This window comes from Thunnus albacares, chromosome 18 (assembly GCF_914725855.1).
Source record: "Thunnus albacares chromosome 18, fThuAlb1.1, whole genome shotgun sequence".
Lineage (NCBI taxonomy): Eukaryota > Metazoa > Chordata > Actinopteri > Scombriformes > Scombridae > Thunnus > Thunnus albacares.
The window spans coordinates 6,631,553-6,643,557 of record NC_058123.1 but is presented as its reverse complement, the minus strand read 5'-3'; the positions used below and the strand labels follow the sequence as shown (position 1 = coordinate 6,643,557).

The window sequence follows — 12,005 nt, the reverse complement described above, 5'->3', positions numbered from 1 at the left end:
GTCATTGCGAGCATGTTAGCTTGCTGATGTAGCATGACTGTAGACTCTTGGATCACATTCCTTCACATCTTTCGAGTTAATTATTTACTGAAAACATTTCTCTACAGTCTACATGTTCTTTCACATATCTGACAGATAGTTAAACAAACAGAGCCTCACCCATTCCTCGCATCTAAAACCCATTCACTCCACCTCATCCAAGCCCTCTCCCTATAACCCTCCTCCTTTTTCTCTAGCTGCCCTTGAGCTTTTCTATTACCGCATGGAAAGCACCTCGCAGCCCCTGACAAGCGCGGCGGATTGACACTAAATCAGAAATCAGTGCCAGCCACAGATCTGAGCCACCATGAAGGTCACAGGCCCTACACCGCGTGTCGTCTCAATCGGGGGAGCAGGAGTAGACACAGCTAGGGTGATGTGTGACTGTGTGTCTGGTGTTTGTGTGTATTTGTGTGTTAACAGGGGAGACACAGCGAGGGATAGCATGTAGAGTGGAGGAGTAGAAGATGCGGAGGGAGAGCGGGTCAACATAAACGCAGAAGTCATGGGAGAGAGGAGAGAAATAAAGGGGAAGCAAGAAAGAGAAACTGTAGTCACAAGGTGTTGAAATCATACAAGAGAAACAAATAATCACAAGAACTGTACTTATAATCTGAATAAATGCAAGGGGAGACAACTAGAAAACCCCAAATGATATGGTTTTCCCTGGCAAATGGAGGTTTGAGTCTTCCTCTGATCTCATGGGATTGTTACATACTGCCATCTAGTTGTGAAAAGGAGAACAACATCCATTTTAATACAGGATGCTACCATTAAAGTCCTTCTCCACTCAAATATGTGTTAAAGCCAACATCTTAGATCCTCCAACAGGTGATCTAAGAGAGGAAGTGAGGAGAATTTAACTGCTTTCACATCATTCATTTGCTTTTGTCAAACCTCTCGCCTGACATAGAAACAGTAAGATTAATTGTAACAATTTCTTCCTAAGATGTGTCAAGAAACATCATCCTCCCTGTGTGTGTCACTAAATCATTACCTCCTGCGTTGTTGCTTTTTAAACTTTATTTTTATTGATGTTTTGTTTTGGTTGACTTGTGCAATATTTGTACGGGATCAGGATCTTTCAATAACATACACATATAGCATTTTATTTTTCTTATCTATATTTTCCTTGTTGCTGTTTTCCTTGCTTTTAACTTACATCCTTACTGCTTGAATTGTGTTTATAGTACGGGCACTTTTAATGTCTTTTGTCTTGTGGATTTTTTTGTGTTATGTTTTCATCATGGTTTTGTGTTTTTATGATTTTATCAATAAATTTACCAAAAATCACCAAAAATCAAAGATTAGAGAAAAACCAACCACAACCTGAAAACAATTTGTGTATCAGAACTTTGTATTTTCTTCTTTCCTCTCCCATTAATCATCTCACGACCCCTAAGATTTATCTGGTGACCCTTTGGAGGGGCCCGACCCCTAGGTTGGGAACCACTGGACTAAACTATCCAACAGTATACAAAGTAGTTGAAACTAGCTCCACCTCCAGCAGCTACAACAGTAACATGCTGCTATAACACTGATGCTTCACTATTAATAATCTAATGATGTCATATATAATAATATATCAGTCAGAGGGACCAAACCACTATTTTTACCGCAATACTTTAACTACATTTGGCTTCTAATACTTAGTCTATGTACTTTTACTTGAGTAGGATTTTTCATACAGGACTTTTACTTATAATGGAGCATATTTACATTGCTGTATTGCTTGTTTTTATTTACTTAAGTAAATGATCTGAATACCTTTCCATCACTGGTGAGGAGTGGATATCTAGATTTTTTCTAATTAAGTAATTTAACTTTTATGTGGAAAAATTGGACACAAATTAGTGTTCAAAGCAGAGCATTTGGGAGAGATTTTTAAGCAAAACACGATAAAGTAGAAGGTAGAATAACTTACCACACTTGTAAATGTCGTTGAGCTCTCTAAAATCTGCACAGGAACACCAAACAGCTAAATGTTAGCCGCGGGAGTTTTAACACTGACTTCCTAAATAATAATAATAATCGACCTGCGTACGTCTTGTCCATCAAAAGCTTCCGTAGTTTCAGTCACATGAATGGTTTGTTGTGGTCGGGACTGCAGCAGAATAATTCGCCTTTTTAATCATGTAACTTAATACATACGACATTATCGTAATATTTACAGCTTTGTCAACATTTATCTAATCATCAGAACGACGCGTTACATCAAATTGTGTCGATAATTCAGACGAAAACACAACAACAAGCGAAACGGTGTTTTCTGTTTACGTCAATGACTGGTAAGATATAATGTAACGGTTAAATGTAAGCTAACGTTAGCTGTTTTTGTGCTTTCGGCTTTTGCAAACGTACATGTTAAGCTACGTTTTTGGTTTGTATTTAGACAAATATCTGAATTGGCTTCATTGTTTTCCTTCAGCCAACGTTAGTCGCTAAAGAAACGAGGAAGAAGTCATGCTACGGTGGATTCTCGGTGGTCGGGAGGCTCAGAGCTCCGTGGAGGTGAGATGACTTCGGTACAGTGAAGCTAATGTTTTTAGCTGTAGGTGAAGCCTGCTCTGCCCGCAGCGGTGGAAGAAATACTCGAGATCCTTTACTCAAGTGAAAGTACCAATGTCAAAATGATCCATCACAAATACAAATGTCTCATTCAAAATCCTAATTATACAAAAGTATCATCAGCAAATCGTACTTAAAGGATGGTTCACAGTTTTTAAAGTCTGTCTTAAAGGTGCCCATATGAGTAGTGAAAGAGGTTTTCCTTGCTGTAATCATTCCTTCTGTTCATACTGGCTGTTAAAAGATCCCCTTCAATGTAAGTGATGGGGGACAAAATCCACAATCCACAAATTCCTCCTTCAGCGTCCAAATGAGTCAAATCAAGTAGATATCTTTCAATGTTACAGTCTTTTTAGTGCCAAATTCCCTCTTTTTGTTACTATACTTCCACCACAGCTCAACAGAGAAACATAAAGAGGGAATTTGATATTAAAAAGCTTCACATCAACTTTTAAATGTGTTTTTGCACTAAATGACTGTGGACACACTGTGGATTTTGGCCTCCATCAGTTCCATTGAAAGCACATTTGAAGGGGATCTTTTAACAGCCAGTATGAACAGGAGGAATGATTACAGCGAGGAAAACCTCTTCCACTGTTCATATAAACACCTAACTGTTGTTTTAAGACAGACTTGAAAAATTGTTAACCTGTTCTTAAATGTTTCAAATAGAGCTGCAACGATAAGTTGATTAATCGATTGACAAACAAATTAATGTGTATAAATAGTTCAAATTCTCTTGATTCCAGCTTCTCAAATGTGAATATTTTCTGGTTTCTTCACTCTTCTACGATTAGGGCAGCAACTAATGATTATTTTCATCATCGATTATCCTCACATGTGAGAAGCTGAAACTAGAGAATATTTGGCCTTTTTGCTTTGAAAAGTACTAAAATAGAATAATTTAGCTGATTTAGTAATTGATTCATTGACTTATAATAGCAGCTGCACTGTTTGTTTTTTTTTGTGAGGGGTTACCAGCCAAAAAGGTTTATTTGTTAACAATGATTTGTATTTTATAATCTTGTTGTAATGTAATTTCTTAATCTGAGATAAATGTGGTGCAGTAAAGAGAACAATATTTAAAAAAAAAAAAAAAAAGGAAAAACTGTTAAATACTCAAGTGAAGCACAAGTCCCTCAAAACTGTACTTAAGTAGACTGTCTGCCTGTGAAGCGCAGCCTGTTTGTCTCACTACTTTCCCTCTTATGTCTGCAGAAAAGCCCCGTGTTGTGCATTGGAGAGGAACAGCCCAAAAACTGGTTCACTGAGCTGCAGGTGCTGAAAGGACATTTTGACATTGTTCGATTTCTGGTGCAGATTGATGACTTCAGGTAAGCAGACCACAAACCCACCCTCCCCTCCTCTCCCTCCTCCCCCCCCTTTTTTTTCCTCCCTCTCTAACCTCACTCCTCTCTACCCTTGACTGGCCTCTATCCCTCTGTGATTGACAGGAGATCCTCACCTACAGCAAACTTACAGAGCATGACAAGAGCCCGATCATCACCACTATGTGATTGTCTGCGCACAGTACAGTAGAACCAAAAGCCTTTTAATGCCGTCCATGCACACATGCAGGCACACGTATAAAGGGTTTTTTGCACCTGCTCTCCTCTCTCCGCCCTGCTTTTGTGGAAGCGTGCTGCACACTGGCATGGTAGAGTGCGTCTGCATAAGTGCTCAGATTGGGATTTATAAGTACGTGTGTGTGTGTGTGTGTGTGTGTCAGGAGGTGGGGGGTTGCTTCACGCCTGGTCTCCTCCAGTAATAACCCCCTCCTCTGGGTCTCGTCCTCTCCGCGCACAGGTCCGCAGTCGGGGGCAAAGGCCAGAAAATTCTCTCCAGATTGCTTTTGAAGTCCGAAAATGTATCCTGGACAGTTCCTTTCTTCTCATTTTATCTCTCTTTTTTATCCACTCATCCTGTCTGTTGATTTTGGGAACAGGTAGCGTGGATGGTTGAGGGTCAGAGGGCAAGTGAAGGTGGTAAGCCCCAGAACAGATACTTTTTTTTTTTTTTTTGAGGCTTCTCAGGTGGAAATGGACCTACGGGAAATGATCCCTCACACAGATAGAGATTGTCTGGCTGTGTTTGGCTAGTCGGCCCGCTAAAGATGAGGCCTGCTGCCAAGTGCACATCTCCGCTGAGGTATTTATGTCACGTATAAGTCCAGCTCCCCAAGAAACAACTCATACTTCTCATCTTATGTTTTCCAGATGTGCCTCAGCGGGGGACGATGGCCTGGTTTTGGTGTGGAATGTGGAGGTAATATGCTGCAAGTTGATTAGTTCACATTGCACACAACACAGAGCCACTAATTGCTATTTTTTTGGGGGGTTTTTTTGTCTGATTGTTAGACCGGCGAGAGGCTGCAGGAGCTGAGGGGACATTCCCAGCAAATAACAGCCATGACCACCTTCACCTGTGATAACGGACTCATGTCGCACACTTCGCTCATCACTGCCTCCTCAGACCGAAGTCTCAGCGTATCCTCAATCAATACCAAAGGCCGAGCAAACATGCCCACATTTTAAACACTTGCTGAAACCATCCATATGTGATTGTTGTGTTTTGAATTCAGGCTTGATTCTCCTTAATCTTATTTGTCAGTTATGGGACCCTGATACAGGCAACAGAGTTCAGACCATTTCAGATCTGCAGTCATCTGTAAAGGTAATTGATAAGCTCCTTCCAGATGTGCACATTGTTACGTAAACATGACGGCAATTTTGCATCTTGGTCTCATGTTTGAATAAATGCTCAAATCACTTTTATGCTAAAGTCGATCATAGTAGGTTGATCTAGTGATGTTTCCGTAAAACTTCAAACCCACAAGTCTGAACTGAATGTCATCAGATTAATTAATGATTAATGAAATGCTTGAATTCATCATTTAATTATGCACACAGAAAAAAAAACAGTTAAGAGAAAAAATCTCAAGAGCTCCGGCTTTCTTTTGAAGTTATTTTCTACTTAAATTGTTTAGAAGGTTCTAAAAAAAGGCAAAAGAGGAGAAAAAAACAGACAAGCACTACCTCTGTCTATATTCGATTTTCATTCAGCCAATTGCATGGATTCTATTATCATCTTCTCAGAATTGGAAAGATAAAGCTAATTGAAAAACACGGGTACAAGTGAGGTAAAACACACTGAATGTTCTCATATCTAAAGTTATGTACCGAGTACTGATATGATACCAGTGCTCTATTTCTTTATTCTTTTTAGGCTTGTGCAGATATTAATGACTGTATATTGCTCCAGACAGTTAGTTAGATTGTGTCTGTGATCTAGTCTATGATTTAAATGTATTTATTATGAAGCACCATGCAGGAAGTATCAGCAGTAGCTTGAACATGTGGTCACCTGGCATTTGCTGAACTGAAACTGAAATTTCCCTGCACTCAGCTCCGAAAAAAGGATGTTTCTGATGTGGGTAATAAATAAATAAATATTGATCGTAGTGATCACAAGTCTTGTAGTGTGATAATGTACTAAGCATGGTGTTGAAACACACTAGAATAATACTTCTCTATTCTCAAACAAATAGAATAGAGACACCAGAAACACTGCTACAGTGCAGCAGTTTCTCTGAGCACATCTGCCCAGTCAAAGTTAAAAAAGGTGAACTCTGAACAGCTAATCTGCTGGAGCCGACTGAACATTGACACAAATATTTGTACGATGGAAATATTATGTGACTGCATCTTTACACAACAAAATTAACTCACTGTAGCAAATGAACAGAGTAGAACAGAAAATGTAAAATTGTTTAATATTGATTGGCTATCAGTCAGACGTGATCAATCTCCAGTATGTTTAATAAGGTCAATATCTGGACTGATACTGATGCCAAATCTCTCAACATATTCTCATCCCAACTAAGGTTCCATAAAGGTTACATCTATTGGATTGGGTTGCATTAAAAGTGTTTATGATATTACATTCACCCTCTGCATTTCACCATTTGATATGTTTTAATGTTAAAATAATAATTAGCAAGTTTTCTTCTATTTATGTAATTTCTAATAATCCAAGTTTCCTGTTGTTGAAACTGTATTTATGCTTTGTGCAGTTCAGGGCTTCATGTTGCATCTGGTTTTTGTGTTAATCATTATTCTCTGATAAGAACCAGCCTGAAAAACATCCCACAAACCTTTGAAAAGATTTAAAAGATCATTCATTTAAAGTAGTTTTACAGTTTTCAGTCACCACAGCTGCAGATATGTTGACTCTGTTCAGTTCATACTAATATAGAACATATACAGCACATCTCGGTCCCTCATATTACATTTTCTTGGTTATTCCAGTCGTGTCATCAGACTCTGGGCAATTAAGTTTGTGTTGGCAAGATAATGTAACACACTAATTAAAATATTTGACAGTAAAGGTTGTTCTGCCAATTATAATTTAAGATAAAATGGTAATTGCCTCCTCTTGATCTTAGATTAAGGTTAATTGCAGCATCTATAGGTTAATTATATTTGATTTCTTTTCGTCACTGTGATATTTTGTGCGTGTGCGTCCGTGCGTTTGATGCGCGTACCTGCGTGCGTGTCCAAATTAAAGATAGCACATGTCCTTATATTCATGTGTTTTTCTCTCAGTGTTTGCTGGTGCTGGAGCGGTTATGTGTGTGGGTCTCCGGCGGGGAGGAACTGTGTGTGTGGAACAAAGACTTTCAGCTTCAGTGTCACAGACAGAACCACAGTGACACCGGTAAGGAGCAAGAACAACCGTCACAAAACACTTCTCATGTGTCGATTGTTGTGCCAACTATACTCACCCCTGACACTGCTGTTTGCACACAAACTGATTAATGTTGTTATTGTAATTTGGCATTTTGCAGGAATTACTGCCTTGATAGAGCTGCCCAAGAACTGTATAGCAGCTGCTATGGATAAAGAGATCGGTAAGAGAGAGATTTCTGATCATCTCCTTTGACAGGAATGAATGTTTGTCTCAAATACATGAAATCTACATGGCTTAAAATGAATTTGAAGCTTTATTTTCTATTTCTTTGCAGTGATCTACAGGCTGACGGTCTCTACTGATTCCTCTCTGTCGGTGGCTGAGATCCGCTGTCTGTCCGACCACCAGGATCAGATTCGAGCTCTTATCAACGTCAACGGTCGGTCTGTCAGGAAACTCTGAAACATCACCGAAAATCCAAGCGACTCCATCTGATAACTTCTGTTCTGGTTGTTGCTGTGTGTTCCTCAGACGGACTCTTCGCCAGCGGTTCCCACATGGGCGAGCTGATTCTCTGGGACGCGATTGATTGGAACATCCTGGCCTATGAGCACATCCTGTGGGAGGAGTCTCAGGCCTGCACCCAGGCTGAAATACGAATGGGCGCTCCCAAACCCAGCGAGATGTCCATTCAGCATCTGACCACCAACGGAAAGGTGAGGAGGACAGGATGGTGTGAGTATGTTGTTCTGTTATTGTGATCCATGAGATACTTGATGTTTGTGTGTTTTACAGCTCATCCTGGCAGCTGTGGGCAGTGGTCTGTATGTGTACAGCGTTCTGACAAAGACGGTCGTGGCGTACAGGAAGGTCGCCCACGACTCTAACATCTTACACACCATGCTGCTATCTGACAGGTAAGATATCCGACTCATTCTTATCTCCAACCTCTCCAAAGTGTGACGGGAATTTAGGGCTGAAGCACTGACTGCCTCCATGAATGATCTGCTGTGTCTGTGATGATAATAGTCTAGACTCAACAGTGCAACAAGCCTGCACTCCATTTTTTATCCACATGGGTGCGCCACTGCCCTCTTTTTTTTTAATAGAAAATTTAAAAAATGCTTTAAGTCCAGATCATATCAGTGTGTTTGCTTTCCTTCAGTGAAATGCAAAGTTTCTATGTGTCGCAGACCCAGAAAAGGCAGTTAAAAATCTTCAATATATGTCTCAGTCTCAGTACTTTTGCTTCATTCATATAGTTTATTTATATTTCATCATATATGTTTGCTGTCAGTTTATGGTATCTGGATCCATGTTGTACCTGCAAAAACTGACTGGAAATTTTTTTTGTTACTCTGAAATATGGAGACAAGAATTTTTGTGTATTTCATTTGAGATACATTTAAAAATGAAAATTAATAGATGCAGTATCAATAAAATATCCATTTGTTTTTTTTTTATTAGCAAAAGGAAGCAAATAACATACTGATTACATGGCAAATCATAATTTACAATTTCAAAAGATTTGGTTTATATGACAAAAATGTCTTTAAATTTCACCAAAATGAAGTTTTTCTTATTAAAAAGGCAACTAAACAAACAGTATCACTCTCAGACGACCAAAACAAATCAACAAAGTGATTATTTTTCAAACAGCAGACTCCACGAGGTCATGATACAAAATTAAATGAATCCTCAACAACACTAAGACCAATGCAGTGGTTTTATATCTGCTGACTTCAGTTGCCAGTTGTAATCTACCAGTTCAGGCACACAAAGACCTTTATGACCTATATGATCTAGTTTTTCAGCTGTTCTGTATTCCAGATATCCTGGAGGTGAAAAGACAATACAAACACACATAAAGAGGCCTGTAAAAAAAACAAAAAAAAACAAGAGATTGTAAATCTGTATCCTAATTGAACCTGCACCTAGACATGTGTGTCCAACACAGTCATAGTAGGACCGCTTCAGATTATTATCAGCTGTTAGATTAGACTGTTGTCTCTGTTTCAGCGAGCTGATGTCCTGCTCTGAAGACGGCAGCGTGAGAATGTGGGAGATACAAGACCTGCCTTTGCCCGCTGAACCGGCCACTCCAGGTGACACACACACACACACACACACACACACACACACACTCACACACACACACATAAACATGCAATTTCAGGTCTGTCACAGTTCTGATAGGATGGTAAGTAGCTCACATGCTCTGCACAAACATGCAGACACAACAGGGGAGAAGGGCTATTGTCCCGTTTCCCCCCCTGTGGATTTGCCATTTTATGAAAACTAGATGTTGTTCCTGGTGATAGAACAAAAGTATGAATCAGAAAGTTCAAAGACTGAGTAAAATTGCTTGCACTCAGGTTATGTGTGTGTGTGTGTGTGTGTGTAGTCGATTGTCTTGATATGTGGGTGGCTTGGAGGTGCAGTAATGCAGTCCAGATGTGGTATTGTGTATATCAAAGGAAAGTGGACTGCACCAGCGCTCAGAGAGGCTGTGTTTTCTACTTAAGTGGGGTGGTCTGAAGTTGAGTGTGTGTCTGTGTGGTCATGCCGTCTTTGATGGTTTAACTGTCTGCAGTTGGTGTGTAGATGTGGTTTGATTGCGGATACATCTTGGCTGGCGACAACACTCGGGCTGCATCTCCTGCTAATCATCACCACAGGCCAATTATTTGTCTTTAGTTTGTTCAGTGTTTCCAGGAAACCGATCAGAAATCAATCACTTGCATCTCGTGTGGTCTTTTAGCTTCCCTCTGTGTGTGTGTGTGTGTGTGTGCGCTGGACTGTGGTGTGTCTGTTCATCATCTCCTGCTCTTCTAGTGAGATTTGCACATCTGGAATTCCAGCTCATCTGCATTAACTCATGTTTTTGGCCACTCGGGGCAGCGGAAAACAAGCTGTAAACAAAACATTGACATATTATCACCTTATAAATATATTGATTAGGCGAACTTGCAAACAGTTGTATATTTACACATCTGGCAGACACAGAGCAAATTTAGCATTCATGTATCCGGTGACCTGACAAATATGTGTCCGGTATTTAACTTCCTTTTTAGCTCTACTTTGCTCTCCTACTCCATTGAAAAAAAATATCTTGATTTACGGTCGATCAGAACTGGTTCTGGTGGAACCGCCGGTGGAGCGGAAAGCTAACGGTTACAGATAGAGGAGAGGGGGGGAACCAGGGAGAAGTGATATCGTTTCAATACAGGGATAATGGCGCATATTTTCAGACTGTTTCTCCTGGATCATAGTGCTGCACTCAGTTGTTCACATAAAAAGTGACAAATAGTTGTGTCAAAAATGAAAAGGGAGAGCTAGAGAGAGAGAGAAGTTGAAACGTTGGCTCCTCTCTCACCTCCGCACAGCTGGCCAATAACGGCGAGAAGTGGGCGTTAATGATGGATTGTCAGTTTCGGAAAGTTATAGAAATGGCCTTGCATAGCCCCCCCCCCGCCCCCCCCACCCCTAATCTGACATCGGAAATGTGTAGAGGGAGGGGATTACTGAAGATCTTCGACCATCTGACAATCACATCTGACGGAGCTCACCTTTCAGCTCTGTTTCGGTCTCTTAATCCTGTGTAAAATATCCAATACTTAAGCTGCTAAATGCTCTGCTGTGTTCGCAAGCTAGTTGCTAATTTTGTCCGTCTAACAAGACTAGTTAGAGTGAAAAAACCAGTAGATTTACAGTCTGTGAAACCAAAACAATGAGCTGAGAGTTGAGTGGAACTGCAGATATATTTGATTATATCAGTTTTAAATTCAGAGACAGACTATAAAAAATATTTTCACCCTCAAACATGTTGAGAAATTCTGGTCGATGTCTTGCTGTGATGATGTAATTCCCATTTTTAGCCGATCCTGCCTGACTTCCACCTCCATCTGAATACACAGAAAAACATTTGTTCATGCAGTTCATGTAACAGCCAGTGCAGTACAGAACGTACAGACTCACCTTTCTTATTTATGTCTTCTTTCATTCATTATTCTAAGTAAGTTTTTCCACTCTGCATTAAACCAGGGTTCTTTGGGATGTGGACTTTCGGCCGGTCAAGCAAACAGACCGGTCCTCCGTCAAAGAAGATCATAGACGTCCCAAACATCAGGATGCTGGAGTTGACGGGCGATCTGATCGGACACTCAGGAGCCGTCCAGGTACAGTTTCATCCTTTACAAACTAACGTTCCACCTCAAAATACAGCTCTAATAATCCCTTTTTTACGCTTCTGTCAGATGTTCGTCAGCTTCAAGGAGAACGGGTTGGTGACGTGTTCCACGGATCACCTGCTGATCCTGTGGAAGAACGGAGAAAGGCAGTCTCACCTGCGCAGCCTGGCACTTTTCCAAAAACTGGAGGAGAACGGAGGACTCTGACCTTTAACCTTTTGAATCGCTGCCTTAAGAAAGGAGAGTTTGTTGTCGATGTTGTTGTTGTCGGTTTGGATGTTTGTTGCAAATCATTTGGATTTACTGTGATGATTGTTTGTTGCCTTATGATTTATGTAAAGAAGTATTTAATTTTTATTTTTCAAACCTAGTAAATACCTCACCTCAGAAACAACATGTAAATAGTTTTATTTCCAGCCTGGAATGTTTTAGAGGTGATGTGATTAACAACTGACAATTACCGTTTTCCAAAACCAAACAGTATTTGTATTATTATCCTAAATGACAAAGAAAAGCAAC

At 40.2% G+C, this 12,005-nt stretch overlaps 1 protein-coding gene across 2 annotated transcripts; it reads left to right on the top strand.

Annotated features, from left to right (window-relative positions):
* The first annotated feature begins 2,117 nt into the window (after positions 1 to 2,117).
* On the top strand, positions 2,118 to 11,880 carry wdr41 (WD repeat domain 41). Of its 2 annotated transcripts, none has more exons than XM_044333446.1 (14): positions 2,118 to 2,327; positions 2,468 to 2,550; positions 3,826 to 3,941; positions 4,824 to 4,872; positions 4,965 to 5,093; positions 5,218 to 5,280; positions 7,212 to 7,323; positions 7,454 to 7,516; positions 7,631 to 7,735; positions 7,828 to 8,012; positions 8,092 to 8,213; positions 9,316 to 9,401; positions 11,341 to 11,474; positions 11,553 to 11,880. In XM_044333446.1, exons 2-14 carry the CDS (start codon positions 2,503 to 2,505, stop codon positions 11,691 to 11,693), a joined length of 1,353 nt encoding a protein of 450 aa, XP_044189381.1. In that variant the 5' UTR covers positions 2,118 to 2,327; positions 2,468 to 2,502; the 3' UTR covers positions 11,694 to 11,880. The 2 variants fall into 2 exon arrangements, with proteins under 2 accessions (XP_044189381.1, XP_044189382.1); XM_044333447.1 differs by having other exon boundaries at positions 2,127 to 2,327; positions 2,432 to 2,550.
* Positions 11,881 to 12,005: the final 125 nt, after the last annotated feature.